The sequence below is a fragment of the Crocuta crocuta genome, unplaced genomic scaffold (assembly GCF_008692635.1).
Source record: "Crocuta crocuta isolate KB4526 unplaced genomic scaffold, BGI_CrCroc_1.0 scaffold364, whole genome shotgun sequence".
In the NCBI taxonomy this organism is placed as follows: domain Eukaryota; kingdom Metazoa; phylum Chordata; class Mammalia; order Carnivora; family Hyaenidae; genus Crocuta; species Crocuta crocuta.
The window spans coordinates 89,620-112,780 of NW_027532603.1; the positions used below are offsets into that span (position 1 = coordinate 89,620).

Below are 23,161 nucleotides of genomic sequence, written 5' to 3' on the forward strand. Positions count from 1 at the left end.
GCTAATATCGTCCTCAATGGGGAAAAGCCAAGAGCTTTCCCCCTAAGGTCAGGAACAAGACAAGGATGTCCACTCTTGCCACTGTTATTAAACATAGTATTGGAAGTCTTAGCCTTAGCAATCAGACAATACAAAGAAATAAAAGGCATTCAAATCGGCCAGAAGGGGTCGAGCTTTCACTCTCCACAGATGACATAATACTCTATATGGAAAACCCAAAAGGTTCCACCAACAAACTGCTAGAACTGATCCATGAATTCAGCAAAGTCACAGGATATAAAATCAATCCACAGAAATTGGTTGCATTCCTATACACCAATAATGAAGCAACAGAAAGAGAAATCAAGGAATCGATCCCATTTACAATGTGCCAAAAAACATACAATACCTAGGAATAAATCTAACCAAAGCGGTGAAAAATCTATATACTGAAAATTATAGAAAGCTTATGAAAGAAATTGAAGACACAAAAAAATTGAAAAATATTCCATGCTCCTGGATAGAAAAAACAAATATTGTGAAAATGTCGACACGACCGAAAGCAATCTAAAGCAATCTACATATTTAATGCAATCCCTATCAAAATAACACCAGCATTCTTCACAGAGCTAGCACAAACCATCCGAAAATTTGTATGGAACCAGAAAAGACCTTGAATAGACAAAGCAATCCTGAAAAAGAAAATCAAAGCAGAAGGCATTACAATCCTGGACTTCAAGTTTTATTGCAAAGGTGTAATCATCTAGACAGTATGGTACTGGCACAAAAATAGACACTCAGATCAATGGAACAGAATAGAGAACCCAGAAATAGACCCAGAAATGTATGGCCAACTAATCTTTGACTAAGTAGGTTTGATTTCTTTGGGCTTCACTCTTTGGCTTGTATGCCCTCTGTGCTTTCATACTATTGTCCCTCTGCATTTGTCTGTTCTAATTGCCTCTTTTTTTAAAAGGATACCAGCTATATTGGATTAGGGTCCACCTTAAAGACCTTATTTTAACTTAATTACTTATTTAAAGACACTATCTGCAAATACAGTCATGTCCTGAAGTACCAGGAATTAAGACTTTAAAATAAAGATTTCAAGGAGATAAAACTCAGCCCATACAATCTCTCATTCCCCTTTCCAGTCAAACTTTCCCATAAAGCAATCACCTTCTGACATCTATTACAATAATTTTTCCTACTATTGTCCTTCAAACAAATAGAATCATAATTATATTTCTGTGTCTGTGTGGCTTCTTTTGCTGAATATAATGCTTTTGTGATTCATCCATAGTGGTGTCCTTACCTGTAGTTTTTTCTTTTTACTGCTGAGCAGTAAGCTATTACATAAATATAACTCAAGTTGTTGATCCTTTTTCTTATTGATGGTCATTAGGGTTATTGCCACACTCAGACTATTATTTAAAAAAAGATTGCTGAGAATATTCTTGTTATATTCTGTGAACATATTTTTCTTAGGTAAACTCATATGAATGGATATTGCAGGGTCTCTAAATAGATGTAATATTTAACTTTAGAAGAAATTACCAAACCAAACTGTTCACCAGAAATACAATAGGTCACGTCTCATACCCTTATCAATATTTGGTAAAGTTGGTCTTTTTGTTTTGTTTTGTTTTGTTTTTTAATAGCCATACTAGTGGGGCATGGTATCTGGTACTTATTTCCATTACTCTGTGTTATACATCTTTTCATGTGCCATTTGTCCGTTCATATATCTCCTTTTGTGAAGTATCTGTCCAAGTCTTTTGCACATTTAAAAACAATTGGATGGTTCATTTTATTTTTAATTTGTTGATATTCTCTACATATTCTGAATACAAGTTCTTGTAAAATATACATACTGTGAATATGTTCACACAGTCTGTGGTTTGCCTATGTAGATTCTTAGCAGTATCTTTTGATGAACAGAAATCTTAAAATCTGAAAAAGTCTTTTGTATCACTTTCTTTTATCTTTCTAGGAAAATTTTGCCTTCCCCAGTGTCATATATATCCTCATGCGTTTTCACCTAGAAACTTTATTGGTTTGGGCTCTTTCCTGTGTCTATGAAGACCTCAAAATCTCGGTATAGGACTAGGTAAAGGTTGAGGTTCACTGTTTTCCATTTGGATGGTCTGGTTCACATAAGCATCAGTTTTGAAGTCTTTCCTTTCTCATTGAATTTTCTTGACTCTTTAGTTGAAAATCAATTATGTATGTGTGGTCTATATTAGGTCTCTATTATGTTCCAAGGTGTACTTGCCCATCCATATGTCAACATTCCATTTATTTTAATATTAGAATACATCATGAAGTTGGATAGTGTAAGTCCTCCAATTATTTTCAAGATCAGTTTTGTTATCTGAGATGTTGTACAGTTCCAAATTTTACAATCAGTTTGTCAATTTCCTCAAAATATCCTGCTAGGATTTTGTTTGGGATTACATTGAATCCATAGATAATCAAGTAGAGATGGGAATCTTAACAATATTGAATCTTTCAGCATAGAAATGTGACATAACCTTTCATTTAGGTATTTTTAAAATTATTCATAAACAGCAACTTTTGAACATTTCATGTAAAAGTCTTACACATATGTCATTAGATTTGTTCCTAAATATATGTCTATTTTATGCTATCATAGACCATATTATTTCAGTTCTCAATTCACTGTGAATATAGAATTGCAGTGTATCATTATTATCGAACTTCTATCCTGTGACCTTTCTAAATTCACTTATTTTTCCAAAATTAGTTTTTGCAAATTTGATATAATTTTTGTAAATACAGAATCGTTTACTCCTTTTTTCCTTAATCTTTGCTTTTTATTTCTTTTTCTTGTGTATTGCTGGCTCGGGCTTCTATTAATTACAATGCTGAATAAAAGGGGGGCAAGAACAGACATTTTACTTTCTTTCCAATCCTAGAGGGAAAAGATTTAATATTAAACCATTAAACATATTAGCTGTTAGATTTTCATAGACATTTTTATCAAATGGTAAAAATTCTATTTCTGGTTTGCTGAAAGTTTTTCATCAAGAATGTTCAATTTTGTCTTTTTTTGGTTATCTGTCATTTCTCTTTTAATGTGTGAATTATATTGCTGGGATAAGCCCAACTTGGTCATGCTATATATTATTTTTTCCCATTAAGGTCTATGTCCTACTATTTTAGTATTTTTGCACCTGTATTCATGAGGAATATTAGTCTTCTTCTTTCCTCATAATATATTTGTCAAATTTTGTTACTGGGGTTATGCTAGTCTCATAAAACAAGTTAGAAAGTTCTCTTCATTTCTTGAAAGAGTTTATGTGGAATTTAGTGTTATTTCTAATTAAAATACTCGATAAAATTCATCAGTGAATTAATCAGGACATGGATGTTTTCTTATTGGAAAAATATGTAATTATAAATTCAATATTTCAATTAATATGGAATTATTTTTAGAGTTTTTCTTCTTGCATCATTTTTGACAAATTATGTTTTTGAATGGGCCCATAATTAGCAAAGAAATTGAATCAGTTATCAAAAATCTTGCAACAAATAAGAATCCTGGGCCAGATGGTTTTCCAAGAGAATTCTACCAGACTTTTAAAAAAAAATTTTAATGTTTTAATTATTTCTGAGAGAGAGAGAGAGAAAGAAAGAGAGAGAGAGAGCGAGAGCAGGGGAGAGTCAGAGAGAGAGAGGGAGACACAGAATCTGAAACAGGCTCCAGGCTCTGAGCTGGCTGTCAGCACAGAGCCCGACACGGGGCTCAAACACACAAACCAACCATGAAATCATGACCTGAGCCAAAGTCAGACACTTAACCAACTAAGCCACACAGGCGTCCCTCTACCAGACTTTTAAAGCAGAATGTCTATTCTTCTCAAACTGTTCCAAAAAACAGAAATGGAAGGAAAGCTTTCAAACTCATTTTATCGAGCCAGCATCATCTTGATTTCAAAACCAATGACCCTACTAAAAAGGAGAACTACAGGCCTAAAAACCTGGATGTAAAATTCTCTACAAGATACTAGCAAATTGATTTCAACATAACATTAAAAGAATTATTCACCACTATCAAGTGGGATTTATTTCTGGGCTGCAGGGCTGGTTCGATATTTGCAATTCAATCAACGTGATACACCACATTAACAAAAGACATCTGACAAAATACAGCATCCTTTCTAGATAAAACCCCTCAAGAAAGTAGGGATAAAACGAACATACCTTAACATCATAAAATCCATAAATGAAAGGCCCACAGCTAATATCATACTAAATGGGGATAAATTGAGAGCTTTCCCCCTAAGATCAGGAACATGACAGGGATGTCCACTCTCACCACTATTTTTCAACGTAATACTGGAAGTCCTAGCCTCAGCAACCAAACAAAAAGAAATAAAAGGCATACAAATTGGAAAAGAAGAAGTCAAACTTCCACTCATTGCAGATGACATAATACTCTATATGGAAAACCCAAAAGATGCCACCAAAAAAAAACTTGAACTGATACACGAATTCAGCAGAGTTGCAGGATATAAAATCAATGTACAGAAATCAGTTGCATTTCTATAAACCAATAATGAAGCAGCAGAAAGAGATACCACGGAATCAATTCCATTTACAATTGCACCAAAAACCATAAGATACATAGGAATAAACCTAACCAAAAGATCTATATGCTGAAAACTATAGAAAGCTTATGAAAGAAATTGAAAAAAATACACATACAAAAAGAAAAAGGAAAAACATTCCATGCTCATGGATTACAAGAACAAATATTGTGAAAATGTCAATACTACCCAAAGCAATATACACATTCAGTGCAATCCCTATCAAAATAACACCAGCAGTCTTCACAGAGCTAGAACAAACAATCCTAAAACATATATGGAACCACAAAAGCCTCTGAATAGCCAAAGTAATGTTGAAAAAGAAAACCAAAACTGGAGGCATCACAATTCTGGATTTTAGCTGTATTACAAAGCTGTAATCATTAATACAGTATGGTATTGGCACAAAAACAGACACATAGATCAATGGAATAGAATAAAAAACCCAGAAATGGACCCACAAATATACAGCCAATTAATCTTTGACAAAGTGAAAAAGAGTATCCAATGGAAAAAAGACAATCTCTTTAACAAATGGTGCTGGGAGAACTGGGCAGCGGCATTCAGAAGAATGAAACTAGGTCACTTTCTTACATCATACCAAAAATTAACTCAAAATGATAACAGACCTAAATGTGAGACAGGAAGCCACAAAAATCGTAGAGGAGAAAACAGGCAACAATTTCTTTGACCTAAGCTGTAGCAACTTCTTACCTGACATGTCTCCAGAGGCAAGGGAAATAGAAGCAAAAATGAAATATTGGAACCTTATCAAGATAAAAGCTTCTGTACAGCAAAGGAAACAATCAGCAAAACTAAAAGGAAACTGGCAGAATAGAAGAAAATATTCACAGATGACATACTGGATAAAGTGGTTAGTATCCAAAATCTATAAAGAACTTACCAAACTTAACACCCCGAACACAAATAATCCAGTGAAGAAATTGGCAGGAGACACGAATAGACACTTTTCCAAAGAAGACATCCAGATGGCAAACCAACACATGAAAAGATGCTCAACATGTCTCATCATCAGGGAAATAGAAATCAAAACCACAATGAGATACCACCTCACACCTTGCAGAATGGCTAAAATTATCAACTCAGGAAACAACAGATGCTGGTGAGGAAGCAGAGAAAGGGGAACACTTTTGCACTGCTGGTGGGAGTGCAAACTGGTGCAGCCACTTTGGAAAACAGTATGGAGATTCCTCAAAAAGTTAAAAATAGAACTATCTTATGACCCAGCAATGGCACTACTAGGAATTTATCCAAAGGATATAAAAATGATGATTTGAAGGGGCACAGAGCAACACTGTCAACAACAGCCAAATTATGGAAAGAGCCCAAATGTCCATTGACTGATGAATGGATAAGGAGATGTATACAATGGAATACTACTCAACAATAGAGAAGAATGAAACCTTGCCATTTGGAACAACATGGATTGAACTAGAGGGTATTAAGCTAAATGAAATAAGTTGGTCGGAGAAACACAGATATCATTAAGACTTCACTCATATGTGGAATTTGAGAAACTCAACAGATGAAGATAGGTGAAAGGAAATAAAAATCATATAAAAACAGAGAGGAAGGCCAACCATAAGAGACTCTTAAATACAGAGAATAAACAGAGTTGCTGGAGTGGGGTGGGTAGGAAGATGGGTTAAATGGGTGACAAGCATGAAGAAGGGCACTTTGTGGGATGAGCCCTGGGTGTCAAATGTAAGGCACTGGATTCTACTACTGAAGCCGAGACTATACTGTATGCTAAGTAACTTGAATTTAAATAAAAAATAAAAATAAACAATAAAAAAACAACAAATAAATGGCATGTCCAGTTCATCTTAGTTGTTGAATTTATTGGTATAAAGCTGTTTATTACATGCTTTTACTGTCTTTAATGTCAACAAGTTCTGTAGTGATGTCTCTTTTCATTCTTGATATTACTAATCTGTTTTCTCCTTTACTTGATCAGTTTTTTGTTTCCTAAGCTATTATAACAAATTACCATAAACCGAGTGGCTTGAAAACAACAGAAATGTATGGTCACATTTCTAGAGGACAGAAATAAAAAAATCAAGGATCATTTTAAAGGCTGTGGGAGACGATTGTTCCTCACCTCTTACTAGTTTCGGATGGCTAATAATTTTTGGCTTGACGATGCATTACTTCAATCCCTGCCTTGTCTTCACTTGGTCTTCTGTTTCTGTGTATCTCTATGGTCTTCTTATAAGGACACTACATCACTGGATTTAATATGATATAGTATGCTCTCACAACTAATTATGTCTGCAATAACCCTACTTCCAAATAAGGTCACATTCTAAAGTTCTGGATGAACATGGCTTTTAAGGGAATACTATTCAAGCCAGTATATTAATCTTGCTAGGTATTTACCAATTGTAATCATTTCCAAAGTCTCACTTTTTTGTTGATTCTCTGTGTTAATATCAGTTGTGGATATGTTCTGTCAATATCTCTTCAAACTTCTTCTGTGTCATTCTTTGTCTACACCTTGTGAAACTCAGTTACAAGATGCAAGGCCATTTGATTTTTGCCTTCAAACCTCAAATACTCTATACTTCATATTTTCATTCCCCTTTTCGCTTTGATTTTCAATTTTTTATTTTCAACTGTCCCATCTTCTATCAAATCATTTCCTCTGTATGTAGTCACATCATGTTCAATTATAGAATTTTCTTGTTTCCTATAGTTTACATGTATTTGCGGAAATTCCCCCATCTTTTCATACATGTTTTCCACCCTTTTTGCTACCTTCTTCAGCATATTGATCATAGCTAATCTACTTCTGATAACTGTAATATCTGGGCAATCTCTGTGTTTGCTTCTATTGACTGTTTGCACTCTGAATCAAATTTTTCCGCTCCTTTGCAGATCTTATAATTTCTTGCTGCCTGCTGGGTATTTTCTATAAAAGAACAGTAGGTATGCAAATAAATAGCAGTTACCTCCACAAAAGGGCATGCCTGTTCCTTGTCAGGCTCTTAGACTGGGAAGCTGAGTCAATCTAATCTGCAGTTGATGTGAAGATGAATTTTGCTGCTGAATTTTGTAGTTTAACTTTACCACTTGCTTCAAATATTTTAAATGAAGAGGAATTCCTTTCAGCAGGGATTGGGATCTGAGCATTGGTGAAATCTTGGAGTAGAACCTTTGTGCTTTTCAGCTAAACTGCCAGCTTTCCAAACATGGGGAGTTTCTCTCTGCACTACATTCCAATGGCATAATTTAGAATTCCTCAAATCTTCTCTTTGTATTCTACTCAGGCTTCATGAGAAGGTGAACTCTCTCTCAAATTAAAATGCCTTTTGGAGGATACAGTTGCTTACAATCACAATGCCTCAGAAAGATCTTTCCTGTTTTATTTCTGTTGTATATTCTTATCTTCCTAGTAAATGAGTACATTCTTTCTAAAACTAGCAATCTGGCTGATTGAAAAGAAGCAAGACATAAATCATGGATTTATGAAGATAAGCCAATGTTTACAGAACTGCATTTCACAGCAAGTCTATACAGGAAAAGGCAAAAGAGATAAGAAAAGTTCTTTCTCTTTCATAAATCCACTGAGCACTTACAATATATGATGTTATTCCAGCAAAATCTAATCTCAGTAACTGGGATGGATAAAAATGGGATTTGTAAATTACAGAAGATCTTGTTTGATTTTCTAAAATATAAATTAGAAGTGGGCTAGTTCAGGTTCCTTTTACCATGTGATTCTGCCAATTCTTAAAATCTTATCATTAATATCAAATGAATATAAGAAGAAAAAAAGGGTAAGGGCATTCCCATTTTTCAGAATCTTAATATGAAAACAACAAATACTTCCATTTCATTTACATTTCACTGGCTAATATTCAGTCTCATGCAATTCTTAATTGAAAGGGGGGCTTGGAAATGCAGTTTTGCTGTGTACTGTGTATCCAGAACAAAAAAGAAATAGATACATTCAGTTCATAGAATCTGTTAATTTTGTCAGCTTAAAACTTCTATCTTGAACACTAAATGTTCAATACATAATGTTGAGAGAACTGAGGAGGAATGCCTTATCTGTTTATATAAGCTACTGTACTGACACTGGAGGCAAGTCATATTTTAAGGGACGGTGTGGTTCTCTTCCATTATTTCAGCATAAGTGAGGGATAAACACACATTCAAAAATCTATTTGTAATCCCCTTTTGAACTTATTAACATTTTCAGCCTCTGTCATGTTTAAGGGTAAAGGGTAAATAATGGGATTAAAATACTATTGAAGTAACATTTTGTTTTACAGTAATTTCTTTAATGCGTTAGTGCATATTTCTAAGTCTAATAATCTGGTACAGACCCATAAGTCCAAGTTCTTCCCTTTGTCATCCTCCCTAAATGTAATTTATAAACTTTGATTCTATCAATTCCCCTCTCACCATATGTGGTCCTTCACAACTTGAATTTCAGCTTCCTTGATGTACAGGAGTCAGGACCAACCACTGGCTCTCAGGTGGGTTGCACATGATTTTCAGAGGCATGAAAGAAATTGTTCATGGTTTGTATCCAATTTTTTTTTCTAATGATGCCAGATTTCAATGAATCAATATTTATTGAAATATCTCCCATGGTCACTACTGCATGATATACATAAATAGTATTTTATTCCATCAGGAGTATTATTTACACAGTCCTATATCTAGAAAGTTATTCCTAATTGACATTTCTAATTACACCAGATAACCATTTTCCTTTAAAGGGTTCCCTCTTATACGTTAAACTTGTTGTCACTTGTTAAACTTTTATTTTGGCCATGGGACCATTTCTTCTAAAATGATAAACCCTGTTAATCTTCAAAAATTCTGTTGAGAACCAGTCACTGCGCACCACCTTCTGGATGATCATTTTCTTCTTTTGAATTTTATCTGGCATCTGTAAACCATTCTTTATCTGCACAGATACGGATCCAAGTAGAAGCTATCCGATCACTTACATGTCAGAGAGAGAGAAAGTTGTTTTGGTGGATGCATGTATCATAACTATTTGTACATAGCTTTCCCCCCCTCCCCTCTTTCGACTGATTTTGTCCTTCCTACAAAGATCACACCCTGTTTAAAAGGGTTAATATTTTTTCATTCAAGACTACTTTTACAAATACTTATAATTTCTATATAAATGAAAATCTAAGAAGCTCTTGGCTGTAGTTTGTGGTAACTTATATTAATCATATCTGCTATTATTCACAAATTTCTTAGTCTTATGTATGAACACTAGCCCTTGTTTTATGTAAATCACATTTGAAGTAAATTTACCTATAGCTACTTCTCCAATGCGTTAAGTGATTAAAATCTCATTTCAGAGACCAAGGTAAATGAACCTATTCCAAGGATGTGTGTGACAGACCAGTTGGCATAGTATTTGGTCTTGTGGCAGGAATTAAATCAATACCTACAGAATCACGTGTGCAAAACCTAAGCAATGAAAGTGCTTACATGAATGAATTCAGGTCTGCTCCCCTTAATAAGTGGATTCCAGCAGAAAAAAACTTTATAAAGACTGTAAGAAACATATTGATATGGTATAACAATTACTTCAAAACCCAATTTTAAAGGAGCTGCTGAGCAATGCTGAGTATCCAGGGTCCTGGAAAATGTCTCCTATAAAACAAAACATGCTTTACAGTGATTTAGAAAATACAAAATGCTGGATTTTGTAGACTGCTTGGTGTACTTCTGGTTGTTTCTCTTAAGTAGAAAAAAAATCTACAGTGTTGTAGTCCTTTGGTTTTTATTTTCTGAGATTAAAAAAAGTATAGGCATAAATGTTTTCCCATTCTCTTCTTGATGATATCCTTTAAAATAACTTATCAAATGGCTTTATTTATGTCTCTTGATTATCAGTGTTCATCAATATCACTGTCAGCCTTGATTAACTGGTTAAAAATTTCAGAGCAGAGTAAGTAACTTTCATGAACATTTTCCCCACTCCCTGAGAATCATAATCATCACAGAAATGTTTTATCCCTTCATCATAAATCTCTGGAAAGTAGCCGTGTTCGTTCATTGTTAACAGGGCAAGGAGCAGTGTCATAGAGGGTTAATCCATGTAAATTGGCTTCCACTCGTAAAGAAATTTTCTGTAACAGAAAAGAAAATTACATATAGATGTTTGCTCCTTAAAGACATCTTCAACGGCTTCGACATCACATCTTCAATATGTTCTGAAGAATATTTATGGGGTTGGGGATGTAAATCAATTCTAAGGAGTAACAAGAACGAGACAGAAGCTGTACTGCCCAAGGTATCATCTGTAGTACCAACAGAGTTGGGAAAACCAAGCTTCTCTACTCAGAAGTTCTTCATTTTTCCTTGGTTTCTAAAAGGAATCAGTAAATGTAGGCAGAGTTGATGAAAATTCTGTGGAAAAGTTTCTGCAAATTTGTTTTACAGCCCTCTTTTCGAGTTTGAATACTTTAGCAACACACTCCTCCTCCAAACACAGAAACAACCGCCCTGAGAAGCTCCTCTTCTGGCAGTGCTGCTTACAAAGTTAATTTTCAAAAAGGCTGGAGACTTGCCTATAGAAACTTCTCTTATTCCACCTGAAGGCAGTATGACTGCATGAATCTGATGCTAGGTTTTCTTACCTGAAAATCACGGATATAAGTCAGGAAAAAACCAAAGAAGGAGAATGACATAGACCATTCTGCTGCAGTGGTGATCATGTGAAGCACATAGCCCTTGGATGACAATGGAAAAAAATAACAGTTCTGTGAAATGTCAAATAATCTATAATTTCTCTCACATAAAAACCCCATAAAATGTATAATCCAATTGGTCTTATGAAAATCAAAGGACAATCAGGTAAATACTATGGATATTTTAAACACACTATAGCCTCTTGTTAAAAATGTATCCATTTGAGTTTAACTGTAACAAACATGCTATACTAATTAAAGATGTTACTAAAAGGGGTAGGTATAGAATATATTGATAACACAGAACCCTCCGTACTATTTTCACCATTTTTCTGTAAATATAAAGTATCTAAATTCAGGTTTGTTTAAAAACTTAATTCTATTTATATTTTATAAATAATTCCATATCTGAACTTTCTGTGGAAAAAAAAAACAATCCTTAATTTACTGAACATAGCTCAAGAATTAAAGGCAGACATTAGGAAAATTCCTCCTAAATGATTTAGCTATTGTAAATTTCATCCAGAGCAAATAAAATTTCCACATGAGAATTAAGACAGGAGAACTTATACTCTATGATCAGGAAGTTACTGCCTTTCCCTCAAACATAAGATTCATTAAATGCCACTAAAAATGTTTAGGTAAAAACTGCTCATGGTAAAACTGGTGTTATTTTTAGAGCATTAAATAATATATGGATTATAACTAGGAGAATCCAGGGGTGCCTAGATGGCTCAACTGGTTGAGCATCCAGCTCTTGATTTTCAGTCAGGTCATGATCCTAGCACTGAGCACAGAACCTGCTGGAGATTCTCCTTCTCTCTCCCTCTGCCCCTCTCCCCTGCTCATGTATCTCTCTTTAAAATAAAAAAATAAATATATAATAAAAAATAATAATAACTGAGAGTGGGACATCTGGGTGGCTCAATCGGTTAAGTGTCCGGCTTCAGCTCAGGTCATGATCTCATGGTCTGTGAGTTCGAACCCCACATCAGGCTCTGCACTGGCAGCTCGGAGCCTGGAGCCTGCTTCGGATTCTGTGTCTCTGTCTCTCTCTTCCCCTCCCCTGATCATGCTCTGTCTCTCTCTCTCTCTCAAAAGTAAATAAACGTTAAAAAATATTTTAAAAAATAACTGAGAGAATCTAATAAATCATTTCATTCTTTCATTCTTACAAACATGTCCTATCCAGGGCTAATTCTTTAAAAATGATTTAAAATGAAATGCCACTGAGAGGTTTATGAAAACAGATGAACTTTATTTTATCATCTATTTAGTATATGTCCCTCCACTTTTCTTCTCAGGATCAAAGATGCTATCTCCATTCAGATATCCAGCATATTGGAACCCAAATCCAGAGTCCGTAATAATAAACTTTTAGATAATGATTCAGGAAACAAGAATTCTAATAATAAAAGATTTCAGTTGGGTATGCTGTACACTACATCCATATTTAGGAGGAACAATTTCTGAGAAAACTCTTTGCTATCATGATTCTCATCACGTTTTCAAAATGTTCAGTGATCAGATGTGACAGAACATGGTGGTTCTATACAAGCTCAATCATACAGAGAAAACAATCCTAATTTAACATAATTGATTATTCTGCTGAGAAAGTTTCATTTTTGGTGATAACACAAAAGAGTACATCAAAACCCACTAAAATAGTCATCTTTAATATAAAACTAAGTTTTATAGATTCCAAGTTCTTACTTTGTCCTCGGGGTTCCAATGGAGTTTCTGGTCTACATCCTTGCCGAAACTGCCACTGTGCAAAAATGACGAGGAAGTCAGCACTGTAAAAAAAAGTCAGTCAAGGAGAATCTCGGACAAGACCTGTACATTTAAATTAGATTCAAAATAAAAATCACTTTAAAGGTCCAAAAGGATTACTCATACATTTGTTTCCAAGGTCCAAACCCATTTTCTTAAAGACTAGATGTCACAAAGCAGTAGTGAAAATTGAAATGTGCCTGGAGGATTACTATGAAATGGTCTGCATAGTCAGTCCCTCTTTGCTCCCTGAGTCAGTACTATCCTACGTCATTGTTCGCAGGGATACAGACGCATCCTTCACATCTCTGAAGTGAACATGAGCTTTGTTCTGAGCTCAATTACTGGGGTCCTTTGTAAAATTTGAATTTCACGTTTCAAGTCTTTTAATTTACTAGCCCAAGAATCTCACCCACAAAAGACCTGCTTACAATATGCCAACAATGTTCATTTAAATTCTGTTATTCAATTCCCTTCCAAGTGGAGCCACATTTTACAGCAAAGGATACTGGTAAACGCACTTACTCCACACCAGATAACCAGCAATAGTCTAATCCAGAAGACTTGTTTGCCATGAATTTTGGGCTGCATTTGGTAGGAAAGGATGGTCTGAACCAACATATATAATGAGCCCATACCAAAGGTGAGCACAGCTCCACATATGTGTACAGCAAAAAACTCTGTTTTCTAAGAGGTAGAAAGAAGAAATAAGTAAATAAGATAAATTCAAAACACATTGCCAACACAGTATTTAAAAGCATAAGCCAGTGATTTCAATAGAACATTCACTGAGTGGAAAACTACTATGAAGTCTACAAAATTACTTCTTGAAGTAATTGTTTCTCAGAGTACTCAGCATAAGACAGAGGATTATGGTAAACCAAATTATTCATATGCCACTACTGAAAATATGACAGTAATTGTTCATTTACTCATTGAATAACATGTTTATTTGGGTGCCTCTTGTGTGTCAAGCACTGTTTTAAGTATTCAGATATATTAGTGAACACAACAGGAAAGCATCTGGCCCTCAGAGTTTATATTCAAGTGAAGAAGCAAACACAATAAATGATAAAGTTTAGAAGTAAAATCCAGAGCATGTTAGATGGTAATAAGGGTTATAGAAAAAGGGTAGTGCACAGCAGAAGAACATTAGCAGGGTTGGGAAGCTGGAGGGAAGGAGATGAAGCTTAAACCCAATTTAACTCCAAAAGCAATTTAAAGGCTCAAAAAATTTAAAGCTCCCTCCCCTCCCCCCGCACCCTCCTCCCCCCACCACCATGGCTGTGGTNAATTTTCCCCCTTTACTTCACTCTTACCAGTGTCCATTTACATTTTACTTTTTACTACATATACCCTCTGATTAAAAGTGACAACAGTGGCTCTCCACAAATGCTACAAACGTCTTCAGTTGAACTCTCTTGGTTTTGAAGCTGGCACTGTCTGTATTTCACGTGGTTGGGAAGGCACTGCATAGAATCTGGCATGGAGGGCATCACCAAGTGGCGGGAGGGGATAGGTAGGGCTATCTTGGGCCCCTCCTTTCAGTCGACTGTGCTAATTCACAAAAACAGGGAGCCCAGCTTTCTTAGTTGAAGCTACAGGAAGTTCCCAGTATAAAGAAATGAAGGAGGGGCGCCTGGGTGGCTCAGTTGGTTAAGGGTCCGATTTCGGTTCAGGTAATGACCTCACTAGTTGGTGAGTTCAAGCCTCGTGTTGGGCTCTGTGCTGACAGCTTGGAGCCTGGAGCCTGTTTCAGATTCTGTGTCTCCCTCTCTCTCTCTCTGCTCCTTCCCAGCTCGTGCTCTATGTCTCTCAAAAATAAATAAATGTTAAAAAATTTTTTTTAAAAAAGAAGTAAAAGATAACAATGTTTTTGCCAAAGCCATTGGTTTTCTTTTGGAGAGAAAGGACTACTTTGATTCAGTTTGTGGTGTTACATATAACTGGCAATAAGTTATCTATAAGGAATTCATCAAACTCCACACCCGAAAAACAAATAATCCAGTAAAGAAATGGGCAGAAGACATGAATAGACACTTCTCCAAAGAAGACATCCCGATGGCCAACAGACACATGAAACTATGCTCAACATCCCTCCTCATCACGGAAATACAAATCAAAACCATGCTGAGATACCACCTCACGCCAGTCAGAGTGGCTAAAATGAACAAATCAGGAGACTATAGATGCTGGTGAGGATGTGGAGAAACGAGCACCCTCTTACACTGTTGGTGGGAATACAAACTGGCGCAGTCGCTCTGGAAAACAGTGTGGAGTTTCCTCAAAAAATTAAAAATAGAATTACCCTACAACCCAGCAATAACACTACTAAGAATTTATCTAACGGATACAGGAGTGCTGATTTGTAGGGGCACATGTACCCCACTGTTTATAGCAGCGCTATCAACCATAGCCAAATCATGGAAAGAGCCTAAATGTCCATCAACTGACAAATGGATAAAGAAGATGTGGTTTATATATACAATTGGCAATGAGAAAGAATGAAATCTGGCCATTTGCAGCAATATGGATGGAGCTGGAGGGTATTATGCTGAGCGAAGTAAGTCAATCAGAGAAAGACAGATACCGTATGTTTTCACTCATATATGAATCCTGAGAAACTTAGAAGACCATGGGGGAGGGGAAGGAGGAAAAAAAAGTTACAGAGGAGGGAGACAAACCATAAGAGACTCTTATATACTGAGAACAAACTGAGGATTGATGGGGGGTGGGGAAGACGGGAAAATGGATGATGGGCATGGAGGAGGTCACTTGTTTGGATGAGCACTGGGTGTTGTATGGAAACCAATCTGACAATAAATTATATTTAAAAAAATAACTGGCAATGAGTTATGAGTACTAGGAGGGGAAAAAAGCGTTGTAATTACCACTTTGGGTAAACAAGAAAAAATTCAGCACCTGTAAAACAATAGAAAAAATAATAAAACAAAATAAAACAAAATGGTATTATCTTCTTATTTTCATATGGGAATGTACCTATAGATATGGATAAAGTCTGGAAAAATACAGACAAAAATGAAATTAACTATTTTAGGGCTATGAGCAGGAATACGGAAACTGATCAGGGAAGACAGGAACCCTATTTGTGGCAAAGACAGGTAGGTAGCTGTCCACCAAAACTTATGTGTCGCGTTCATGGTTTACAGTGGCCCCAGGAACTGATGCTCAGCAAGACTTCATTTCCTAGCCCCCCTGTGTCTAGCAAATAAACGTTACTAGAATGATGTGATTCATTCTAGTTAAGGTTAAAGCTGTAAAGAAGCAGGTGTGGTTTTTCCATGTTCTCTTTGACTGTTTCAGCCAGCGGGCTGCAGAAGACATTAAGGACTTAGGGAAGAGCAGAGCTCAAAGATGGATAATGACGTCAAGGCCTTAAATTACTGTGGGAAGAAAGCGATCTATCAACCAAACGTAACTACACTAGATGCATGAATATGTCTCTATTAGTGTATTTGTATGGTGAGTGTGTATAAATAGGGCACCAAATGTCTAAACTGAAACTTTATAAAGACTGTAGAGAAACTAATCAAAAGACACCATGCGCCCAGGAGGTGGCTGAAAGAATGTCAACAGAAAGGAATGTGAAGAGTTGGTAAATGTTTATGAAGGTTGCTACCACTTTAAGAATTCCCTGAGAAAAAGCTGGAAGAGCTCCATATCCTACCTTTACTTACTCATATAAGGGGCTGAGCACCTAGAAAGAGAGGTGATCAATGGGAACATCTAAACAAGAATATAAATATAAAATAGATGTTAGGCATATTTTTTTTAAGTCTATAATTTTGTCACTTATAATTTATATCAATTCCCTCTGGTCTTAGATTAATCACCAACTAAGTAATAAGAAAGAGTCTAATAAATAAAGAGTTCTGTGAATCCTTAAAAGGTCGGAATAATTTATAGGTGTTCAGCAGCTGAGAATGAATTTATCTCATTGTATATGTAGTGATCTCTAAGAAGGTCAAATAACATAAAGGCAAGGGATTCTACTTTGTTAAGGCAAAGAAACAATAACAGATCATAACCGAATGTTTCAGGTTTCCTTTTTAAGATGTATTAATTTAGGTACTTCAGGAAAATACCTATGCTGGGGTAAAGCACAAACCTGGAAGTTTGCCACAATAGAAAGTCCAAAACAACTCAGTAATCCAAGTGCAAGGCCAGCCTTGTTTATTCTGATGATACGATTCTCTTCAGGATTCAGAGCATGGACTTGCTTGTAACGAACATAAATTGTAGCAATGCCTGGGAAGAGATAATACGAAAGCCAACAAAGTAATAAATAACCAGGGAATAAAGTTGCCAATAGTTAACAAAGGTCATATAGCATAGATTTTCCTTTTACAGTTTATCTGAGAGAAGAGAAAAAACAAAAAGCAGAAACAGCTGTCGATTTTAAATAGCTTTTAAGGTTGCATTACAGAACTAGTAATATCTCTGTGTGACTCAAAGGCACTAGCCTCCTGTGGGCCTCACATTTACAGACATTTAGGGTAAAATTTGAGAGAGAAGTTTGATGTCTTCTGAAAATCTCTAATAATAAGTATTAAAAAACACAAAACACCCTATATGACCAGCATTAAAGTCTAAAGTAATTAGTGCTAAAATATGTATAAAATGGGTCCAGGCAAACAAAACAAAACACCAAAGGATGATTTGCTTCACTCTCATCTCATTTTATTTCAAGTTATTACAATTTGGCTCAATGAAATATAGCAGTCAACATACAGAAAAAAAAAACAACCCTAGAACAACCCACTTTACTATCCTTGTTAGTCAAGGAGTCAAATCAAATCAAATTTTCCATCACAGAAATACTGTCAAAGAACTTGGAAGTGTAGAAAATGAAACAGAGATGCTTTTGTAGACATGTTTTTTGAAAACTTTAGTCATAAGAAGAATTTCTATACACTGAATCATTTTCTTGACTTCAATTTTTGACCCAAGCAAGTGATAAATATCATATGGAAGAATGCAAATATTTAAAACAATCACAACTGAGAGAAAAAATATTTTAGTAAGTCATTAATAAAGCCTGGTTCAAAAAAATAAACAAACAGGAATGTCAAATACAGTTGAACTCCATTCTTCTGGCGATAGAACATAGTTCAAAAATCAAAACATGGTCCCTCTGCTGCTCTCAAACGTCTAAACTGTTTAGCCTAAATGAATTTCGTTAATGTTAGTTGTGAGTTTTCTGTCCTCTACTGGTTGCTTAAGAAATCCACTTATGGCCTCAAGAAATATTTGATTATATTTCACAACTTCTATTTGGATAAGCAGTCAAATAGCCTCACAGACATTTTTTATGATATCTGTAATTTAGCATTTTTAGAAATTGCTTTTCTTTTTAAAAGGAACATATCTGTGATCAATAATTTAGTGATAATAGTCCCTCAAGTAAACAGAAAGTAAAACAAGTAACAGAATAGTGGTTTTTTTTTAAATTTATTTATTTCTGAGAGAAAGAGAGAGAGAGAGAGAGAAAGAGAGACAGCATGAGCAGGGGAGGGTCAGAGAGAGAGGGAGACACAATCTGAAACGGGCTCCAGGCCCTGAGCTAGCTGTCGGCACAGAGCCTGATGTGGGGCTCGAACCCACGAACTGTGAGATGATGACCTGAGCCAAAGTCGGACGCTTAACCGACTGAGCCACCCAGGTGCCCCAGAATAGTGTTTAAAGAAGGAAACTAATTTAGCTATTAATTTCAAATTTTAAAATAATTCCCATTACTTACATAAAACTGCAGCGATATTTAACATTGCCCCAAACAAGCATTTTTCTGGAGGTAGGGTACCGGTGTCACTGAAAGAAAAGAAGGTATGTAGATTTCTCACACTAGATATACATGTGCAGTTTTTCTAAAGAATAAAAAATAACAGGGGTTACTTCAAATCCTATATCTTTTTATATGTTTGTAAGTTCGGCTCTTATATAATAATTTTATGAGGACATGACAGTTTGAGCTCACAGTATCCTATCTGGTTCACTTTTTTCTCATATCGCTTCAGCTTTATTCCTTTTTCATATAACAGAGATCAATAGAAAATGATTTAAAAAACAAAAACAAAAACAGAAACAAAACAAAACATGCTGGGTGTGTTGGGGCTGTGTTCCTGACTGGCATCCTGGGCAGGTGTGTTCATCTGTGTCACCTCAATGTTCATTCTCTAAAACACTGCAGATCTTTTCATGACTCTGTCTTGGCATCTGTTGTTGATGTTGTCTATAATTCAATTAATACCTAATCATTTCCTGTTAATTAAAAAAACATTTACCAAGCATCTCCTAAGTGCCAGACAGTATTTTAGGGATAGGAATACAGTGGTTAGTAAAAGAGACAAAGCCCTTGGCTTCCTGGAGCTTCCACGCGAGACCAGCTTTGGTTCCCTTCCTCTCCACAGCCTTAGCCAGCTCCTCTAGCAGAATGCAGACCCATGAAGCATTCTGTCCACACTTCTATTACAATCACATAGTACAATGTATTGCAATGTATCAGTTTACATGCCTGTGTTTCAGGGCAGTGAGGAATACAGAGATCCAGATCAACAGTCCATCCGCCATTTACTGTGGAACCTTGGGTTTACTCTTCTCACTCCCTCTGTTCCTTGTCTGCAAAATGGGGCTATTAATTCCCTCCTAGCCTCATCAGCCCAACATGAGGAAATGAAACTGTGGTCATACATGTGAAGACCTAGCACAGTAGCAGGTGCAGGGGAGATACATATTAAATGTTAGTTCTTTTCCCTTCCCTCAAACTACAGTAAAGATGAAAAAGACAAAGACTTTTTCAAAGTCTCTTTCAAAAATAATAACGATCTCAACTAACACAACGTAATGGGATTAAAAAAGAAATGGAAACTCAGGTCTGGTAAGGAATCAATAAGGTTTGGTGAACATTTGGGTTAAGTTCAGGAAAAGTAAAGTATCAAATATAAACTCTAAGTATTGCTCCTTCTGACTCTAAAATGTATCTTCAGAAACAAAAGATTCTGTTCTTCTGATCATCTTCAGGAGGTGGAGATTATGGTTTTGTTGGTTTCTTCTACCTTTCAAACTTTCAAAAATAATGTACATATATCCTTATAATCAGAAAAAAATCCATAATAATCCGTAATAGTTGTATTTCAAGTGATGCTACAGTTTTGAACTATCCCATAAGTAAACAAAAGCATGCATTTCCAAGATGATGGGCTAAGTGTGCTCCTTCCTTGGCTCTGCATCAGAATGACATAAACTGGCCCACAAGTGAAAACAGCCAAGTCCATCACCTCATCAGCATTATGCCCCAACCCAGTGGTCATCAAACTGTTTTGATAATATACTAACATAACAACAACAACAAAAATCTGACCATGTAACTTCAAAATGTATTTATTATATAAGTTTAAATATGGAGATTAAAAAAAATACACACAGAAGTTCTAATAATTTCTTCTCGTGCCCCAGTACCAGTCTCGTGCATTCTACCTGAGCGTCTACTACCTGAACCACTAAGAGAACACCTGAAGCACATTTCCAGTGGAATTGTCCTTAGAATGAAATTTACAGTTGGTTATGTCTTTTGGGACTATTAACAATTAAACCTTTCAGATAGGGTCTGTGAACTGAAAGGAAGTTTGCAGAGCATCTAATTGAATTCGATCATTTTTCAGATGAAGGAAATGAGCCTGAGAAGTAAAATTAAGTACTACTGAGTTTAGATCTATTAGAATGTTGGAGAAAGATCCCAGGGTAATAATATTAAGGTCATTAGCAGGAAAATAAAAAGGCAGAATGACAGGGACGGAAAAGGAAGTGTCTAGGGTACTATCTGTCAGAAAATCACATGCAGAACTGAAACTCAGAAGAACCCAAAGGCCTCTTAATGGATTAAAAGCTCTTTAAAGTGAAAGCAGACAAGTTCTTGAAAGGGAACTAAAAATGCTGACAGACGCTCAGGAATCATAGATATATGCTCCCTAAAGAGTTACTAAAGATTGAATTGGCTCCTTAAGCTACATTCCTCTAGCACAGTGAGGTGATTATTCATCAGATTATTCCTAGAACTGGAACCTTAAATTCTAAAGTATCTTTGGTTTTTGTACATCTTCCCAAAGTGTACCCAGTTTGTTGATATCCTTTGCTCCATATCATGCTACTGTGAGAACAAATGTAGATGGTAACGTTCCAATCTCTTATAGATAGTTTTAAAAGGTAAATTTAGGTAAATGCTTAAAGTGTTACCTTGTACACAGTAGGTCAACTAATAGTTGCCATCACCATTATATTTTAATATTATTACTGTTGTTTGCAGCATTTTTGAATTTTAAGGGGAGAAGAATTCCACATCTGTCTTCTGAGACAACCTCAAAGACTTATTTGGAAAACAAGGCATAATTCACTAACTAATTCATTAAATAAATCTTACTCCATCTCCACATTTTTCTATCACATGGAAAGACCTAAACACAACTTCCTTTTTATGTTCCTTTTGTTGGTGTGATGTCAAACATGAAATCTGAATTTTAAAATGTTAACATTAAATGTTGGCTTTGGGTAGTATAGACATTTTAACAGTATTTGTTCTTCCAATCCATGAGCATGGGATGTGTTTCCATTTTTTGGTGTCCTCTTCAATTTCTTTCATCAGTGTTCTATGAAACAGAGTACAGATCTTTTACCTCTTTGGTTAGGTTTATGGTGCAATTGTAAATGGCTTCAATGTTGAAATGTGAATGATACATAAACAGTCTCCTACAAAAGGATACATTTCACTGACCTGATATAAGGCAAAGCAGGGTCAACATGGTGGAGTGTTATGGCAGTAATGTATGAAAATATGAAAGCAGCAGCTGTCCAAATTACTAGGGCAGAAGGAAGAAAACAGAGCCCTTGCTGAAACCACCACATCTCAAACAGGTCTTCTGAAGTAGAAAAAAAACAACAACAACAAATTAGAAAAGATAATCCACAAGTATTTCATCTCTTCTGCTTTAGCTATCCACTCCCACTATCTTGTACTTATCACCATGAGCTGTCCCCCTTCTGAAATCATCCCCCACACCATCTACTAACACCTGCTCGCTTTCAATTTCTCAGTATATGGAACCAAGTTTCACCCACTTGGCATATTCAGAAACATTCTTTCTCCCCCATCTTTCCACACATACTCAAGTACTAATGTTTATTCAATATCTCAAATTTCCTTCAAGTCTACCCTTTCTCTCTGTCTTTCCTGCCACTACTCTACTCAGAACACCATCATTTCTTGACCACATTATTGTTACAATCTCCTAAATGGTCCTTCTCTAGTGTGGAGACATCAATCTAGACTCCACCCTAAACCCAGAGTGAGCCTTCTAATTCTGAAATACTAATCTGACCATTTAATTCTCCTACAATAATCTTTCAAGGCCTCCCTGTGCCCTTACAGATAAATAAAAGATAATAAAAACTATCTTTCCTCACTAACACCATCTACAAGGTCTTCGTTTTATATGATCTCGACTTACTTTCCCATAATTCATCTCTGGCTACTTCTCTGTTCCCAGCTCCTTGTTCTAGCTATCATCCTCTTCATCATCATTAGAAAAGTAAACAGTGTCTACTCTGTGTCACCAAGTTACTAAGCACCTTGATTGCATGATCTCATTTACTTCTCACAACAGAATTACAGAGGTTAAGAAAACTGTCCAAGGTCACAGAGCTGGAACTCAGTAGAGACAGAATTCAAACTCAGGCATTCCATTCTAACACCAATCACTATGCTCTACTGCTATAGCAAACTTCTTTCAGATGTTCAAATGGGTCATGCTCTCTTGCACACTCATAGACCTTCATGTACACCGTTCTGTCTGGATGACACACCACAATGCTATCATCCCTCCAGCCCACCTGTTAACTTCTATACCTATTCATGTCCCAGACGTTCCAGCTTCGGCTGAGTGTCCCTACTTTATTTCCAATGGTACCCTTTACTTCTCCAACCAGGGCATTTATCTCACTTAACCCAGGCTTGTTCGCTTGGTTTTAGCTTCTGTACTAAACCTTAGATTCTGAGAGAGCAGAAATCAACTGTTTTGTTCACCATTATGTGCATGG

The 23,161-nt window shown here is 35.9% G+C and overlaps 1 protein-coding gene across 1 annotated transcript in view; it reads right to left on the reverse strand.

Annotated features, from left to right (window-relative positions):
* Positions 1–9,177: 9,177 nt before the first annotated feature.
* Positions 9,178–23,161, reverse strand: part of DRAM2 (DNA damage regulated autophagy modulator 2) — a 19,280-nt gene continuing 5,296 nt past the window's right edge. Inside the window, exons 4-10 of the mRNA XM_077780142.1 lie at positions 21,840–21,984; positions 18,816–18,883; positions 17,184–17,323; positions 13,564–13,741; positions 12,995–13,077; positions 11,231–11,323; positions 9,178–10,720 (exon numbers count right to left, since the gene is read on the reverse strand). Of these exons, the coding sequence (XP_077636268.1) occupies positions 10,613–10,720; positions 11,231–11,323; positions 12,995–13,077; positions 13,564–13,741; positions 17,184–17,323; positions 18,816–18,883; positions 21,840–21,970 (801 nt within the window). The 5' untranslated portion in view covers positions 21,971–21,984 and the 3' untranslated portion in view covers positions 9,178–10,612. The remainder of the gene's footprint in view (positions 10,721–11,230; positions 11,324–12,994; positions 13,078–13,563; positions 13,742–17,183; positions 17,324–18,815; positions 18,884–21,839; positions 21,985–23,161) is intronic.